This window comes from Xyrauchen texanus, chromosome 6 (assembly GCF_025860055.1).
Source record: "Xyrauchen texanus isolate HMW12.3.18 chromosome 6, RBS_HiC_50CHRs, whole genome shotgun sequence".
Lineage (NCBI taxonomy): Eukaryota > Metazoa > Chordata > Actinopteri > Cypriniformes > Catostomidae > Xyrauchen > Xyrauchen texanus.
The window spans coordinates 44,105,032-44,123,284 of NC_068281.1; the positions used below are offsets into that span (position 1 = coordinate 44,105,032).

Below are 18,253 nucleotides of genomic sequence, written 5' to 3' on the forward strand. Positions count from 1 at the left end.
TGATTGGTTGATTAGATAATTGCATTAATGAGAAATTGAACAGGTGTTCCTAATAATCCTTTAGGTGAGTGTATATATAGTCTTATTGCGTATTTCTATATACTTATATTTTCTATTGTCTTGTTGTTGTATTGTTTGTGCACTGGAAGCTAAATGTCTCCAAGACAAATTCCTTGAATGTGTAAGCATACTTAGCAATAAAGCTCATTCTGATTCTGATGTGTCTTCAGTGTATTTCAGCATGGATTACTTGTGATCCAGTCATAAAACTATTCATGCTTTGCAAAGGAATTGTCATTGAAAAATGGGGCAGTTAAAAACACTATTGGACCCAATCAAAAATGTAAGTAAACATGTAAAATTCAAATGTCATAGCTGTTTGTTAGTTTATGGTGCTGAAAATTTGTCTACACTGGGTATGTCCATTGACGCGATGCAATGAACCGACTTGAAAATGTCTACATTGGCTGCTTCGACACAAACTTGTAAACCATTTATTTGTGTTGTTGTTGGCAGTAGAGCTAGTGCAAAATAGAAGAGATGAACAGTTTAATACATTTAGATGCAATGTGTTGGATCTGTATTGTGTAAACCCTGAAATGTAGTTTAATAATATTGTGCGGATGTTCATTCTTTTCCGATTTAATTTCAAATATGGCTGTATTTGAGGGGCTGCACGATGTTAGCCAATCAGAACATTGGGCGTTTACGTTGACATTTAAAGGGGGAGCTCAGGCCAAAACTGAGCATTTAGACATAGCGCATAAAAACAAAGTGGAAAATGATCATATATTACTAAATTATGACTGTTTTGGTGAAGAACAAAAAATTCACTAACATTATCAGTGGATCACAGGGAAGATAATAAAACTATAGAAAAAAGTTTCATGACCCCTTTAAAATAATCTTGGAGAAATGTAATTCTACCTCAGATATACCATTTTTTTTTTTTGCATGCTGGGGGACAGTCTCTAGTAATAAAGTGGACCAATCATAGTAGTTGTGCTCTGCATAGTTCCATTTTTTTAAGATGTGCATGTCAGGATACAGGGTAGGTTTGACGTATATGTATAAATCGACCTTTGCACACAATGACAGCTCAATCAGCAAAACAGGTTTTGTAGCAAAACACACTTAAATAGTTTTTCCTTTGAGAGAAATTGATCTTGATTTTTTATTTAATCTCATTTACATTGAAAATAGAACTTTGCTCACTGTGACAACCCTGGACAATGCTTTTTTCTATGAGTCAGTAGAGAGCTTGCTTGGGTGAAACTCTTCCCACATGAAGTGCAGTGGAATGGCTTCTCTCCAGTATGCACTCGCTCATGTGCTTTCAGTTGTTCAACCGAAATGAAAGTCTTCCCACATGAAGTGCAGTTGTACGGCTTTTCTCCAGTATGTACTCGCTCATGTGCTTTCAGGTTTCCTGAAATAGTGAAACTCTTCCCACAATGTGAACACTTGTAAGGTTTTTCTCCAGTGTGAATTCTTTTGTGACGTTTCAAGTCATAAACACTGTAAAAAGCTTTACCACACTCAGAGCACACATGATCTTTCACACCGGTGTGTTTTCTCTGGTGCTCTTTTAAATTGTGCAGCAGTGTATAACTATTTCCACATACTGAACACTTGTACGGCCTCTCAATTGAATGAATTTTCCGGTGTATTCTTAAAACTGATGCTGAAGAAAATATTTTGCCGCACTGACCACAGCTATAAGACTTTTCTTCAGAGTGCACAGACAGATGATTTTTGAGACTACATGCTTGTGTAAAACTCTTTCCACACTGATGGCATGTGAAGGGCTTTTCTCCAGTGTGAATTCTCATGTGCTTACTAAGGTTCCCTTTATGTGTTAAACTCTTTCCACACAGAAGACATGTGGCTTTTCTTTTTTGAGTTCTTTTTCCTGAGTGTTTCTTTTCAGTCTTGGGGCTACTAAAAGATTTTTCTCCAGTTATGAAATCACCAGGTTTCTGACAATTATGCTTTTGCTCTTCATTCAGCTCCTCACTTTCCTCTTTCACTTTCATCAGCTCTAAAAAGGAAAACACAGTCATGAGTCAATACAAGAGGGACAATTGTGAAAAAAGGAAAATAAAAAGTGACCTGCAAACAAATAGTACAAACACAAATTACGTATTCATTCTATGTGATCTTTGACCACATTTACACCTAGTATTAAGATGCATTTTTGGTGATCCAATCACATGTGGTCAAGGTAATATACAGGTCTAAATGGGGTCTAAAATATTTTGTGATCGGATCTCATTGGTGGAGATGTGCATGTAAATGTATCAACTTAAATACATTATACCTAGCAAAAAACTGATAAAAATTCCTGACATAGCAGCATATGAGAAAGGGAATTATTAGATCATTAGTTACTGAGTTCATGCTTTTAGAGACTAAGAAAAATAAAACACACACAGGAACAGGCTTTGATCTTGAAATGAAGATGTTGAAGTCTTTATTCCAGTTTCGCAGTAACAAAGTACATGAAGCACTTCGGATTCAGACTAAACCACGAACATTCTAAAGTCATACCTTTATATGGTGTGTAAAAACCATAAAACCAAGGACAACGAATGGAGTGAACGTGCTTTCAACGGCTCTCTGCAAGTTTAGAATATGTTATACGAATACTCCTTGCAGCCATTTGAAAATTACAAATGAAAAACGCTAACACACGTACAGAGGTACCGGCGAACACGTACATAATGGAGGCCATAACGAAATTGAGCAACTCCTTCGACAAAAAAATTTGAGGTCATTTCATCTACTCTATCAGATTTGAATGTTTCACTCACTAATATTTCTACTAGAGTGGCCATGACTGAAGTGGAACAAAAGCTCACAAAATCCACATCGAATCACTGGAGAAACGGAGTGCGCATTTGGAGAACGAATGTGAGATAAAAAAACCTGTGACTTAGAATCAAGATCACAACGACAAAACATTTGTAGTTTTGGCATAAAGGAGCAGAACGTGGTAGACCAACAGAGTTTGTGATGAAACTTCTGACCTAGGTGTTGGGTGAGGAGAATTTCGACAGTCCAAATCAAATTGACATCGCACACTGATCACTACAACCTCAGAGAGATGGCCGGTCTTGAGCTTTCATTGTCAGAGTTCACCATTATCAAACAAAAGAACGCATTCTGCGCCTGGCAAGCTCAAAACCCCCTGCAATATGAAGGCAAAGCGATATGCATATTCCTGGACTTTGCTCCAGATGTTTTGAAGCAGAGACAAAAGTTTGACGCCATATGAAATAAATGCTCGGAACACGAAGTGAGATGCGGTTTTCGTTTTCCCTCAAAGTTCATCGTGACCGTAAGGGTTTTCGATGTACCCTAGCTGGATGAAACATACCTACAAAATATGGTGGAAAACTAGTGAAAGTTGCTGCGCTTGTCTGCGGGGATCATCAAAGAAGAAATCTGAACTTTGAAGAAAAAAACTTGCAAGGTTTTATTCCAGTAATATTTTAGTGAAATGAGTGGAGGGCTACTTTAATATGTGGAATGCCAAAGGGCATCGAAGGTGAGTTGATAGATGCAAGTGTTCATTTGTTTTGGGGAAACATCCATAATGGTAGCATGGGGTGCATTTGGGAGATGGATGGAGGTGCGCAAAGGGGCTGTGTTCAAATTCAGAAGATTCACAATGAAGGTTAATTATTTTCAGTTCGAGGTGGAAGGTTTAAATGTACAGTTTCAGTTTTATATTCAACAATGAGTAACAAGGTACGTTGTGGTGATGACACACAAACTATTGAGTTGGAATGTGCATAGTCTCAACATTCCAGTCAAAAGATGAAAGATTTCTGCACATCACAAGAAGTTAAATGCAGAGATAGTTTTTCTTCAACAAATGCATGTTAAAGCTACAGCGAGGTATGGCATAAAAGCTCCATGGAAGTCTCAAGTCTACCAATCAAATTACTCAAGTAAATCTAGAGTAGCAGCAATACTTATTAAGAAGACGGTTCCTTTTATACATAAGAAAACTGATAGAAATGGTAGATATTTGATTGTATGTTGGGAGATAAACTCTTTGCTTTGTGTACGGCCTCATTATATCTCATGTGTATGGCCTAATTTTCATGACCCATCATTTTATCAGAAGGTTTTCAAAACCATACCAGACTTTATGCATTCACAAGTCATCATGGCAGGTGATTATAATTGTGTGTTAAATACTAGATTGGACACAATTCATCTTCGTAATACAACAAGCAAATCGACTGCTTTATTGAACAACTGTATGCAGAAATTAAGCCTGGTAGATAGCTAGAGAGCTTTTCATCACACTGATCATGATTTTACATTTTATTCTTCAGTTCACAAAATGTATTCAAGATTTCTGCAATATGTAGATCCAACACAGTATCATACCAGGCTGTTATCGGATCATGCTCCAGTCTCTCTTACTCATTAAATAAAATTATGTAAAGGCAACTATGCCTGAAAATGTGATAAGTTGTTGAATGATGTGGTGTGGTGGTGGCGTAGTGTTCTAAAGCACACAACTGGTAATCAGAAGGTCACTGGTTCGACCCCCACAGCCACCACCAATGTGTCCTTGAGCAAGGCACTTAACTCCAGGTTGCTCCGGGGGGATTGTCCCTGTAATAAGTGCTCTGTAAGTCGCTTTGGATAAAATCGTCTGCCAAATGCATAAAAGTAAAAGTAAAGTAACGAATGATGTCAAATTTTGTGAATATCTTTCAGTCAAATTTACGTTCTTTTCAGAAAATAATGATACAGGCGTTATATATATATATATATATATATATATATATATATATATATAATTTTTAAATATTTAAAGATAACTATGTATAATTATTTCATCATTATATATTGAAATATTGTTATATGAGGGGCTTTCTCAGCAAATATTTGTATATGCGATTCATTAATCAGGACACCATGTAATTAATTTGATTAAAATTTTAATCGATTGACAGCCCTAATATATATATATATATATATATATATATATATATATATATATATATATATATATATATATATATATATATATATATATATATTTATATATATATAAACATATATAACAGCTGGTATATCGATGTGTTAGTGAATTCATATAGGCCCACAACAGGAAATGTATTTATTTGAAAATGTATATATCATTCAAATCTTTAACAAATAGGCTGCTATTGATTACAAAACAAATAGAGACTGTAAAGATTAATATTCTCCCTAAGTTTATTTTCCTTTTTCAAAATCTACCAGTTTGTATATCGAAAAGTGCTTTGAGACAATGAAATAAACTACTTTGTAAATATATACGGGATAATAGGAAACCTAGAATTAGTCTTAAAATTCTTAAGCTGTCAAAAAAGCTTGGATGACTACAATTCCCAATAAATTATTTTATAAAAATAGAAATTGAAATAGAAATTAAGAAAGATAAAGTTAACTTACATGAAATTGCTAAAGATCCTGATTTCATGCCAAATAGATTAGATAAAACATTTAAGTTTTGGGCAGATAAAGGTCTGAAAAGATATCACCAACTGTCCACTGATAGAGGAATGGACACGTTTTCAAACCAAGCCAAAATTGATGAGCTTCCAGATTCAATTTCTTTTTTAATTATTTACATGTAAGAAGATATTTATTAAGAGAAGCTAATGTTAAGAAATAATAAAGGAAATGCATCCATTAATAAATTATATAAGTGATGCAGGACTGGAAGAAATATCATATAATACATGCCATACTACTCAATCCAGTGTTTGGAGGGAATATGATTGGAAGATAAAACTGAGATTTTTTCATAACACCTATTACTCAGAGTAAATACAATAGCTGGTAAAAGGGGATTGTTTGAGAAACTGTGGCGAAAAAAAGGCTCATTAAAGTGAAATTATATATAAGTGCTCTAAATTGACAACTTATTGGAATGAAGTGATTAGACAGATTCATTTAATATTGAATGCACAAGAAAAATTATTTTGGGTAAAATGCCATTGTCCTTAAGAAATAAAACCGAACAAAATATATATGGGTAATCAGAATAGCAGCTTTAAAACAGAATACAAAAAATTTGGCATAAACCAGAACCCCCACAATTTCAAAGATGGAGAGAAATGATTTTGGAAATATACCAAATGGAGAAAGTAACATTCGAAATAAATAAAGTCTGGAATGTGAACATAAATGGGATTTGCTTAATATATGTTATTAATTCAATTAAAGAGATTATTTCCTTCAGATTCTTGATTCTTGAACAAAATTAGTTAAATTACATCTCATTTAATATAAAAAAGGTGGTGATGCCTTAACTTTCTTTCCACTTTATTTGAAATAAAATGCAAAAATAAAAAGCATAAAAATGGCTACTATTGATTAATTAAAAAGGGAGCACTTGGAATACTGAATGCAAAAAAATTTATACAATAATAAGACGTATCTGTTCTTTTTATAAAAGACGTACTATTGTGTACTGCTTATATTTCTTATATTATTATAACTTCAAGTAAAAAAATGTATGTTCATCTCACGTTCATGAAAGAAAGAATGGGTTTGGGTGGCATTCACCCCTTTCCATAGCAATCTTAAGCTATTAATATTTTAAAAACTATTATTTTTTGCAGGTATCATATTAATCCATTTTACTGATTGTTTTATAGATAGCATAATATATATATATATATATATATATATATATATATATATATATATATATATATATATATATATATATACACACACATAATATATTATGTTTATATTTCAAAGATATTTTTTGCTATGGCTAAAGAGTGTAAATGAAAATCAATAAAATGTTACATAAAAACATAGTCTGACTGACCCTTGTAATTTTGGGTGCAGACTATGTTTTTTGTAACGGTATAAATGACAGGCTAAATCGTTTTGAATGTTGCTTGCAAAAAGACTCCTTTTGCAAATGTGGAAATTGGATTCTGTCCCTACTTTTCAGATGTGGGCTATAGAATTGTTACTTGTTATACCTGGAATAATTGAGATTTATATTAACTGATAAAGTACCAATTTTCACTAAGATCTGGAAACAAATAAGACTGCATCTACAAGAGAGCTGAGAAGATCAGGGATCATTGTTTGGCTATAAGCCTCTCCATTAAGCTTTTAACATCAATGTGTTTCATACTTATTTTCATCTATTGTTAAATCATATTTTGTTTACATTTTAGGTGTCGATGTTCTCCAGAAAAAAGATTGTGAACCGTAACCTTTTTGCTCATGTGAGCAATGTTCTAAAGTAATTATAGTAAATTATAATTGTTGAGAAGTGATACCCCATGTGTTGTGACACAAAAGGATGGATTACTTATTGTCTCTATGATAATGAACTTTTGTTTCATTAGACCAGAGGATATTTCTCCAAAAAGTAAGATCTTTGTCCCCTTGTGCACTTGCAAACAGTAGTCTGGCTTTTTTTGGGCAGTAGCTCCTTCCTTGATGTGCAGCCTTTCAGGTTAAGTGGATACAGGACATGTTTTACTGTGGATATAGATACTGCCTGTTTCCTCCAGCATCTTCACAAGGTCCTTTGCTGTTGTTCTGGGACTGATTTGCACTTTCTGCACCAAACTACATTTATCTCTAGCTGCAATCTCTGGTGTGAGAAGCTCATTGGTCGATACAAAGGTCACTAGAATCAGGTTAACTCTCCCTGCATTGTTATTTTTTCTATGTTTAACTGTTTTAAAGCTCCTATGATTTTATAACAAACACCATCAAATCTGGTGAACTGCCTGAAAGTTTGTTAACCTCATGTTCCTTAAAGAAACATTTCCTTAAAGTCATTAAAGAAAAGTCAAGAATGGACACCAACCTCTTTGTTCCTCAGTATCTTCTTTTTTCAGTCTGAATGGTTCTGAAATACTGACGTCTTCACTCTCCTCTTTAATAAACTCCATCTTTTCCGGGGCACTTAAACAGGTTCCAGAGGGTACTTGGTGTTGGTTTGGCTCTGTTAAACCTGTAAAAGTAAATTTACAACTTAAAATAAATATAGTGTAAAACAGTTAATCATGATTTATCTCAGGTAATGCATTCCGTTTCTTTATAATATAAAGACACCAGTCAGAGGACCGGTGCAGCAGTGCTTTTTACTCATCTCACTCGCTCTCTTCTGCAAAACAACTCTCTATGTATCTCCTGCCATCACACAAGCCAATCAACACAAGCTGGGTTTCTAACCACATACAGTATTTCTATGCAAATTTTGTGATATTGCATAAAAACTGCTCTATGAAAACACCAAGATGCAAATAAAATCTCCAAAATGTGCATAAAACTATTTACATGCTCACTTTTTTATTTGATGAAAACACATTTCATGATTTTTTTCAAAAGATGCACATCAAAGAAGCCATGTGACAGAATAATTTGTTCATAACAGGACTAACAAGCGAACTGAATCGCATCTAAAATGTTGCAATGCTCATCCTGAAATAACAGTGTCTAGAAAATCCAAAGCCTGCAAAGGGTTCATAGAGCAAATCTGTTGAATGCAAACTTGATGTGTGCCAAAGAGCATGTTTATTGACACTTTTGAAAAATATCTGATAGAGCCGCATGTTAAAGACATATGGATGGAGGAAAGCACACACACATAGTGCTCCAAGAACACATTAGTCAAAGTTCTTTACAGTGTTTTATCTGCATTTCTAAAGAGAAAGTATTTTATTAATAACAAAAGTCACAAAGTGATGATTTTGTTCTTTTGAACACATGGGATGTAAACGCTGCTTTATTCGCACATTGTTTTTATGATATTATGGTTTTTCCATAAATTAATTCTGTGACTTGGATGGAAACTTAGGTACAGCACAAAGATTCTACATTTATCAAATTGCATAATAACTGGCCACACAATTTTGCAGCCATATATTTTGTTAATTTCTGTGACTAATAGTTGACTGTTTAATGCGTTACATACAATGGCGGCCAATAGTTTGGTATAATGTACAGATTTTGCTGTATTGGAAGGAAATTGGTACTTTAATTCAGAAAAGTGGCATTCAACTGATCACAAAGTATAGTCAGGACATTACTGATGTAAAAAATAGCAGCATCACTATTTGAAAAAAAGGCATTTTTTGATCAAATCTAGACCCCATTTCCAGCAGTCATCACTCCAACACCTTATCCTTGAGTAATCATGATAAACTGAAAACAGCTCTTGCCTGGTTGCCAACTAAAGCTAAGCAGATTTGAGCATGGCCAGTACCTGGATGGGAGACCTCCTGGGGGAAACCAAGGTTGCTGCTGTAAGAGGTATTAGGGAGGCCAGCAGGGGGTGCTCACCCTACGGTCTGTGTGGGTCCTAATGCCCCAGTATAGTGACGGGGACACTATACTGTAAAAAGGCACCTTCCTTTGGATGAGATGTTAAACTGAGGTCCTGACTCTTTGTGGTCATTAAAAAAAATCCCAGGAGACTTCTCGTAAAGAGTAGGGGTGTAACCCTGGTGTCCTGGCCAAATTCCCCCCATTGGCCCCTATCTATCTATCTATCTATCATGGCCTTGTATTAATCTCATTCCCTGAAATGGCTACATCACTCTACTCTCTCCTCCCCACCAATAGCTGGTGGGCGTTCTGGCGCACTATGGCTGCCGTCGCATCATCCATATGCTATGTAAAGCGCTTTGAGTGCCTAGAAAAGCGCTATATAAATGTAAGGAATTATTATTATTAAAATCACTTGCCATTATATCAAACACTGCTGATGACTATTTGGTTTATTAAATTAAGCTTATCATTGTCTTTGTGTTTTTTAATTGCCACTGTATGCAATAGACTGGTATGTCTTAAGGTCAATATTAGGTTAAAAAGAAACAGCGTTCTCTAGAAACTCAGTCAATCATTGTTTTGAGAAATGAAGGCTCAATGCTTGAAATTGCCAAAAGACTGAAGATTTCATACTAAGGTGTACACTACAGTCTTCAAAGACAAAGGACAACTGGCTCTAACAAGGACAGAAATAGATGTGGAAGGTCAGATGTACAACTGAACAAGAGGATAAGTACATCAGAGTCTCTAGTTTTACAAATAGACACCTCACATGTCCTCAGCAGTTTCAATGATATCTGGTAATTTTTCATGTTATTAAAGTCCTGACTATACATTGTGATCAGTTGAATGACACTTGTTGACTGCTCTCCATAAGGGCAAAATCTGTACATTATTCCAAACTTTTGGCCGCAGCTAAAATTGGCATTATATACATTTTCAGGGGGTACATGCTTGACTCGACTGCACATTCTAGCACAGTAACTGATTGTATGGAGCAGCACACGCTTATTCAATACTCGCGATGCATGTCCCAGACATAATAAACATGTGAGAGGATTTACTGTACAGAGAATGGAGACTTCACCCGCAAGAGGTGAACCAATAAATGATTCTTCACCAGTTATGAAATCATGAAGTGTCTGATCTGGACGGTGTTTCTCTTCGACTTCATTTAGTTCTTGATTTTCCTCTTTCATGTCCATCAGATCTAAAATGAAAACACAAAATAGTCTTTCATTTCAAAGGACAAATCTTAAAATTATTGCAATAGAACTGACTTCAAATTATATAGCAGAAAGCTACAAGTGACATATATCTATTTGAATGTGATCTAAAAAGCAAGATTTTATGAATTCAATGTTATGTGAATTTTGTTTCATTTTTTAAGTAATTTTCCTTGATTAAATAAAATATTTAACAGATCCTACGAATTGAAAAATAATTACATCCATCAAATGTGGTGAACTACTTGAATTTGTATAACTTTAATCTTCATGAACAGAAAATAATAATGAAGAATGGATACAAACCTCTTTGTTCCTCAGCAGCTTCATTTTTCATGACATTTGAACTGCATGATTCTGGATAACTCATGTCCTCAATCTCTTCTTTAATAATCATAACTTAACAATGTTTTATCCCGCAGATCTCAGTTGAAACACCTGGTGTTATTCCTGTTGAAACAAGTCTTCGTTTAGGATGATGAGAATACTGTTGACATTTATAAACATGAATCCGATGCTCGAATAATGTATAAACAAAACAACAATGCCAGAAGTTTCTGCAGGTTTATGTTATCAAGAGAGAAGATAGTTTACAGTTTTGCGCACAAACGTGTGTTAAACGTCATATAATATGGAAACTTTGGTACATTTATTTCACTCAATGCTGCAAGTGAATGTTTATCAAAACTCTCATAGCCCCGCCATGTTTGAATGACGTCATACAACAGCATCTCGGAGGGGACATTCTGAACCGCAAAATATGGAAAACGCTTAAAGGGATAGTCAAAGCCAAAAATAAAAATTATCTTATCATTTACTCACCTTCATGCCATCCTAGATGTGTATGACTTTCTTTCTTCTGCTAAACACAAATTAAGATTTTTATAAGAATATCTTACAATGCAAGTGAATGGGGATCAGAACTCAAAAGGTCCAAAAAGCACACAAAGGAAATATAAAAGTAATCCATAAGACTCCAGTGGTTAAATCAATGTCTTCAGAGAAAATACGATAGTTGGTGGGTGAGAAACAGATCAATTTTTTACCACTGCAGTTGTAAAGGGGCAATGTGAATGGTGTCATACAGTGGTTGGAGGGGATGGGGAAGGAGTGCACGTAAATTACGTGAAAATTATTTTAGTTTGTTGAGTTTATTGTGGATCAGCTTTGCATCACTGTGGGGGAGCTGAGTAGCTCAGCGAGTAAAGACGCTAACTACCACCCCTGGAGTTTGCAAGTTTGAATCCAGGGTGTGCTGCGTGACTCCAGCCAGGTCTCTTTTGTTTGAAAAATGTATTTCACCCATAACTTAAAACATCCTTGCCATGCAACCTAATGCAGGAAGTAAAATCTTAAACTGATTCTAATAAACGACTATTGTCATACCTTAAAATTCTCTTGGAGAATTTCTCTTGGAATTGCATACAATACTAAGTACTGGATTGGTTCAACTGGAAAGTTATACATATTGATAAATTTGGTATATCTACAGTATATAAGATACCCTCATTTTTAATCAGATGCTTAACCCAAATAATTCCTTTTTTATACCAATTATAAAAAAAAAGTATTTTGTTTCTAACCCTTATCTATTATTCTAAATTGTGCTTTTATGGGGTGAGAAATGATGATTGTACATTAGCTTCCAAAAAAGTAAAACCTGTTTCACCATATAGGTAGTAAATGATGAGAGAGAGAAAAAAACAGTTCTCCACTCGTCTATACCTGCATGAGCAACCAAAAACAGAGGCACAGTTTGTGGGGTTATATCACGTCCAGGACAACCCAAGATACTACCTAAGTTCTCCAGCTCTTTAAGCATCTTTTTTTCTCTTGTGCACTTTCCCTCTTTTTATACCGATAGACAGACTACAAAAATGACATAAAGGAGCTCAAAAAGAGGCTAAAAAAAGCAGTTTTATGGGAAGAGCCCGGATCTTAATCACATTGAGTACGTCTGGAACATGTTAGAACGGAGGGTGAAGGCTAGGGCCATTCCCCCCAGAAATGTCCGGGTACTTGCAAGTGCCTTGGTGGAAGAGTGGTGTAACATCTCACAGCAAGAACTGGCAAATCTGGTGCAGTCCATGAGGAGGAGATGCAAAGCAGTACTTAATGCACCAGACACTGACTGTTACTTTTGATTTTGATATGTTAATACAAATATTTACACATTTTAAGTTTGCTGAAAATAAAAGCAGTTGAAAGTGAGAGGACATTTATTTTTTAGCTGAGTTTATGTTAAATGGTGTGTCCTGAGTGCTGCACATGTGGTTTTATCAATTAATATGAATATTAATATTAAATATGTCATGTAATTCAATTGTCCATGAACAACCAGTTCCGGTCCCTTCAAATTAGTTACAGGTGGGCACTTCCTGTGATTTTGATGAGTCATACAGGAAATACCCTCCTACAACTTATTTGACAGGCCCCAGATAGGGTGTCCATGGACAGATGCTTTTATGCAAGTTTTAGGTGTTTTTGACATGTAAGTTATTGCAAATTGTTCTGTGGGGTGTCCTGAGTGCTGTACATGTGGTTATATTAACATAATTCTATATAATCATGTTATGTGTCACGAAAATGAATTGTCCACGGACAACCTATCTGGTGCCCTTTGAATAAGTGGTAGGTGGGATTGCCTTTGCTCAAAAACTCTAAATCCAAACAGCATCCCACCTGCAACTTATTTAATGAAATGGCAGTCTATGGACAGTCATTTTTTCTAGCTTCATAATCAAAAAAATTTTTAAACAACATATTTAGGTAGCTCTACACCTCCTGCAGCATGTTCATCTATCAAAACCTTAAAATTCCACTGTCCAAAAACGGCCTAAATGTATGTCTAGATTTCAGATTATTTTATGACACAGGAAGCTGAAACCTACACTCTTGTGCTTGTCTTGACCACACCTTTCCCTGTTTTGAATACTCACTACACCCTTAGAGAATGTTTTGGGTTAATGTGGCAGCGGGGGCGTGGTCAAGCGCCCGTCCGGGAGAGAAAAGCGGTAAGGGCGCTCACACCTGAGCTAAATGATGACTAACACCTGTGTCTGATTGCAGTAACATGAGGAGAGCGGCATAAAAAGGGCAGGAGCGACGGAGCACGAGGGAAAGAAGAAAAGACTGTCTCTGCATACCCTTTAAAGAAAAGATTAAAAAGACTTACCCTTTAAGTTGACGCTGGTTTCCTTGTACTGTTTTACATTGGTGCCGAAACCCAGGACCCTTTGAGGTCACACGACGAGTAGGGGACCTCGATTATGAAGTTAAACGTACCGAAATGAAACCTCCTGAAATTGTGGAGGGAAGAGGCGGCCTCTGTGACGTTGGCAACGGTAGTTCCGGAGAGGGCGGAGCTCGGACCGGAGGTAAACAAAGCCTGCGATCCTAACACCCCGGTTCCTTGTGGAGACCACCTCTCACCACGCCAACTCGCAGAGGTTTCCGAACTACAAAAGGAGTTTGCAGACGTGTTCTCTCCTCTACCGGGCCGTACAGACATCATACAACACCACATCGAGACCGAGCCGGGCGTAGTGGTACGTTGCCGCCCTTATCGCTTGCCCGAACATAAAAAGAAAATAGTTCGGGAAGAATTGGACGCGATGCTGGACATGGGAGTAATAGAAGAATCTCACAGCGATTGGTCCAGCCCGGTCGTCCTTGCTCCCAAGAGCGACGGGTCTGTACGTTTCTGTGTGGATTATAGAAAAGTCAATGCGGTGTCTAAATTTGACACGTACCCAATGCCCCGTGTTGATGAACTGCTCGATCGGTTAGGTTCTGCTCGGTTTTATTCGACCTTGGATCTAACGAAGGGTTATTGGCAGATCCCCTTGACACCAATATCCCGTGAAAAAACGGCCTTCACCACGCCGTTCGGATTACACCAATTCGTGACGCTTCCTTTCGGTTTGTTCGGGGCACCAGCCACGTTTCAGCGCCTCATGGATAGGATCCTCAGACCGCATACTGCTTACGCCGCTGCTTATCTAGATGATATCATCAATTATAGCAATGATTGGCAGCGGCACTTGCAACATCTGAGGGCCGTCCTGAGATCGCTGCGGCGGGCGGGGCTCACGGCAAACCCGAAAAAGTCGCGGTTGGGCGTGTGGAGGTACGGTATCTGGGGTTCCACTTGGGTCATGGCCAGGTGCGACCCCAAATTGACAAGACCGCGGCGATTGCGACTTGCCCTAGACCCAAGACCAAAAAGGGGGTGAGGCAGTTCCTGGGGCTGGCTGGCTATTACAGACGGTTTGTACCTAATTATTCGGATGTCACCAGCCCGCTGACTGACCTTACTAAAAAGGGGCTCCAGATCCGGTCCAGTGGTCAGAGCAGTGCCAACAGGCGTTTACAGAGATTAAAGCTGCACTTTGTGGGGGCCGCTTTTGCATGCACCTGACTTCTCTCTCCCTTTTGTTTTGCAGACAGACGCTTCAGACAGAGGGTTGGGCGCCGTGCTCTCGCGAGTTGGTGGAGGGAGAGGCGCCCGGTGCTGTACATTAGCCGGAAGCTCTCCTTGAGGGAGACTAAGTACAGCACCGTAGAGAAGGAGTGTTTGGCCATCAAGTGGGCGGTCCTCACCCTCCGATACTACCTGCTGGGGCGAGCCTTCACCCTCTGCTCGGATCACGCTCCACTGCAGTGGCTCCACCGCATGAAAGATACTGAACGCCCAGATCACCCGTTGGTATCTGGCCCTCCAGCCTTTTAAGTTCAAGGTGGTCCACAGACCGGGGTGCAGATGGCTGCCGCTGACTTCCTCTCCAGAAATGGGGGAGTGGTAGGCAGGTCGGATGACGCCCCGGCCTGAGTCGGGCGGTGGGGGTATGTGGCAGCGGGGGCGTGGTCAAGCGCCCGTCCGGGAGAGAAAAGCGGTAAGGGCGCTCACACCTGAGCTAAATGATGACTAACTCTGCATACCCTTTAAAGAAAAGATTAAAAAGACTTACCCTTTAAGTTGACGCTGGTTTCCTTGTACTGTTTTACAGTTAAATGTTCAACTTTCTTTAATCTGCCTGAAATTTACACCATAGAAAGTGGATGCCTAGACAAGCACAGGAGTGCAGATGTCAGCTTCCTATATCACCAAGAAGCAGATATCTGGACATCCCATTTACATTCTATCCCATTCATAAAATTAGGCTGTTTTTGGGAAGTTGAATTAAGGTTTTGCAGGTTGCATTTTGTTCAGGGGGAATCATAGAGTCATCTAAATATTATATTTCATAAATTTGTTGAACTTTGTCTTTAATTAAATGATATCCAACAATCATCTATTTTAGCCCCATTAAATGGGTTGTAACTGGGAAGATCCCAACTACAGCTTATTTAGCGGGCTCCGAATTGGCAGTGTTTGGACAGTCATTTTTAGTGCAATTTTCCCTAGTTGTAAGAACAAAAAATATATTAACTTAGACAGGGTAACTGCAGGTTCGAAGGAATGAAATGTAAGACTTTAAGGCCAAATAAAAGATAATTCATTTTCCGGTAAATACCAAACCACTGAGGCTACTTGAATATCTTTGGACATGTTTTTTTTATTCATCTTATTGTGCATTTATGTGTTAATAAGTTAATACAACATTAAAACTCTAAATGAAATCATTAAGAATGCATGTAGCCTAAAGTATGTAGCCTATATTGTAACCCTACTCTTTAGTCACTTGCTTTCTAGCAAGACATGACGCATTAGACCAATGCTTTGGCAATGTCAATGCTTATGTCAAACACGGAAGTGGTGGCAAAAACCATGCGTAAAAAATAAACTTTTATCGGATTTCGTTGTTGAAAAATGATTCCGTGGGCTATAGTTGAATTCTGTGGCTTCAAGATCATCAACAGAGCTGACTGTGGAGATAATTTCAACTCACAACTTTGCAGTACAAATTTATAGCGAACATGATTACATGTTTGTTATTAACTTATATCATTATTGTAATTGTTTTGCTAAGAATATGTTTGTATATATGATGGTTTTGTGTCATACTTTTGTTTAATCCTCTAATCTGTCAAATCTAACACAATAGTCTGTGGGCATTCTGCCACCACACTGCACCTGCGCTGACTTTTTTGTACATCTGACATTCATAGTAGCGCCATGTTTGATTTTTAATAGGAATGGAAACGAGGCTGTTATGGATAGACTTACCATTCCTTCAATGGCATGCCCGGTGTAAATCTGTAAAACGCTCCAATATCCAATCCGATTTTCCACAACTCATGTTGTCTGGAGTTTTTTGTCAACTGAGTGTCCTTGACAAGATATTTTTTCAATGTTTTGTACACAGAATGATCCAAAAACACATTAAACTGCAGTACATCTCACTGAAGAGACTGTACGTCTATCCCGCACAGCATTGTTGTCATTGTCATTCAAAATCAAAGATGGCGCTGCTGTGAAAAATATCTAACATGTGCTGAAAAACATTTAGATATTTGTTTCTTGGCAGATACCTTTAACATATACTTTAACAGTTTTAACAGAAATAAAAAATTTAAAAATGTCATTTCTGTCATCACTGCTCAACCGTAAGTCTGAATGAAGTTTCGTGGAACAAAAAAGATGTTAAGCAAAACATTTAGTCTCAGTCTCAATTCACTGTCACTGCATTTTGTTTTTCATTCAGTGTAATTGAATGGTGACTGAAACTCCCTAAAATCTCCTTTTGATATCCACTGAAATAAGAAAGTATACAGGTTTACAAAAGCAAGAAGGTAAGTGATGACTTTTTTAATTTTTTAGTGAAATATCTCAAATAAAAACTCCTCAGTTACCTTAAAATTGGCTGTTTAAAGATGACAAGATGTATTGAAAATGTTAACAGATTAAAATATGAAAGAGAAAGGGAGAGACGCTGAGATGCTGCTTCCCCGATTGGCCTGACTAACTTGCTGCATTATGCAGGCTGCTCTGTCTTGCCTGTATGTGTGCTGTCAGTATCCTCTTTGCTCCGTGACATTATTGCTGCGTGAGAAAAGTGTCAATTGCGTTGGCAGCCCTAGATCAAGAGAGATGGAGATGAGAGATATAACAGGTGTAACTTTGCAGCTGAGTAGTTCCGTTAGCTTCACAATTATTGTCAAAGGTAGTGTAAAATAAGGAAGCACAACGATTTGAAAGGCTTCAAAACACAGCTCCAACCTTGCATGCTTTTGTTGATTATAAGCAGGAGCGACAGTGTTAGCGCATCGCTCGCTTAAAGAGATGCAAAATAATGCCATTTGCATTTCGAATTAACAGGTTTATGAAGGTTTGTACATGTGTAACAATGTAAGTTCAGGAAAAACGCCCTTCCCTGCACATGCTCATACTAAACTCAAGCTGCTAAATGACAGATGCACGAGAGAGAGATGATTTTGCTGTTTTAAGGGTCTCCTCTAGTCACGCCCCACAATTTAAGACCTCAGCAAACGAAATGTAAGACTTCTTGTAATTTATTAAGACTTTTTAAGGACCTGCGGATTCTAGGGATGTGCACGAGTAGCTGAATATTCGTTATGCAATAATTATTATAATAGTAAAAATACGTTCAGATGAACACCAAAAAAGCGGGTTATTGTGAGAATGTGGCTTACTGTGAGAAAGCTGGATTCCTGTTTAAATGTACTGGATAATATAAAATAAAATAAAAAACTATATGTGCAGCTCGTCAGTAAGCAGCATCCCTGTAGCAATGTAA

The 18,253-nt window shown here is 37.3% G+C and overlaps 1 protein-coding gene across 3 annotated transcripts; it reads right to left on the minus strand.

Annotated features, from left to right (window-relative positions):
- Positions 1–1,154: 1,154 nt before the first annotated feature.
- Positions 1,155–16,883, minus strand: LOC127644905 (zinc finger protein 239-like). 3 transcript variants are annotated; one of them, XM_052128348.1, is made up of 6 exons: positions 16,723–16,883; positions 11,376–11,415; positions 10,860–11,003; positions 10,448–10,537; positions 7,862–8,008; positions 1,155–2,041 (listed from the first exon to the last, which is right to left on the minus strand). In XM_052128348.1, the coding sequence occupies exons 3-6, from the start codon at positions 10,948–10,950 to the stop codon at positions 1,212–1,214; spliced, it is 1,158 nt and encodes a 385-aa protein (XP_051984308.1). In that variant the 5' UTR covers positions 10,951–11,003; positions 11,376–11,415; positions 16,723–16,883; the 3' UTR covers positions 1,155–1,211. The 3 variants fall into 3 exon arrangements, with proteins under 3 accessions (XP_051984308.1, XP_051984310.1, XP_051984307.1); XM_052128350.1 differs by lacking the exon at positions 11,376–11,415; XM_052128347.1 differs by lacking the exons at positions 11,376–11,415; positions 16,723–16,883 and having other exon boundaries at positions 10,860–11,344.
- Positions 16,884–18,253: the final 1,370 nt, after the last annotated feature.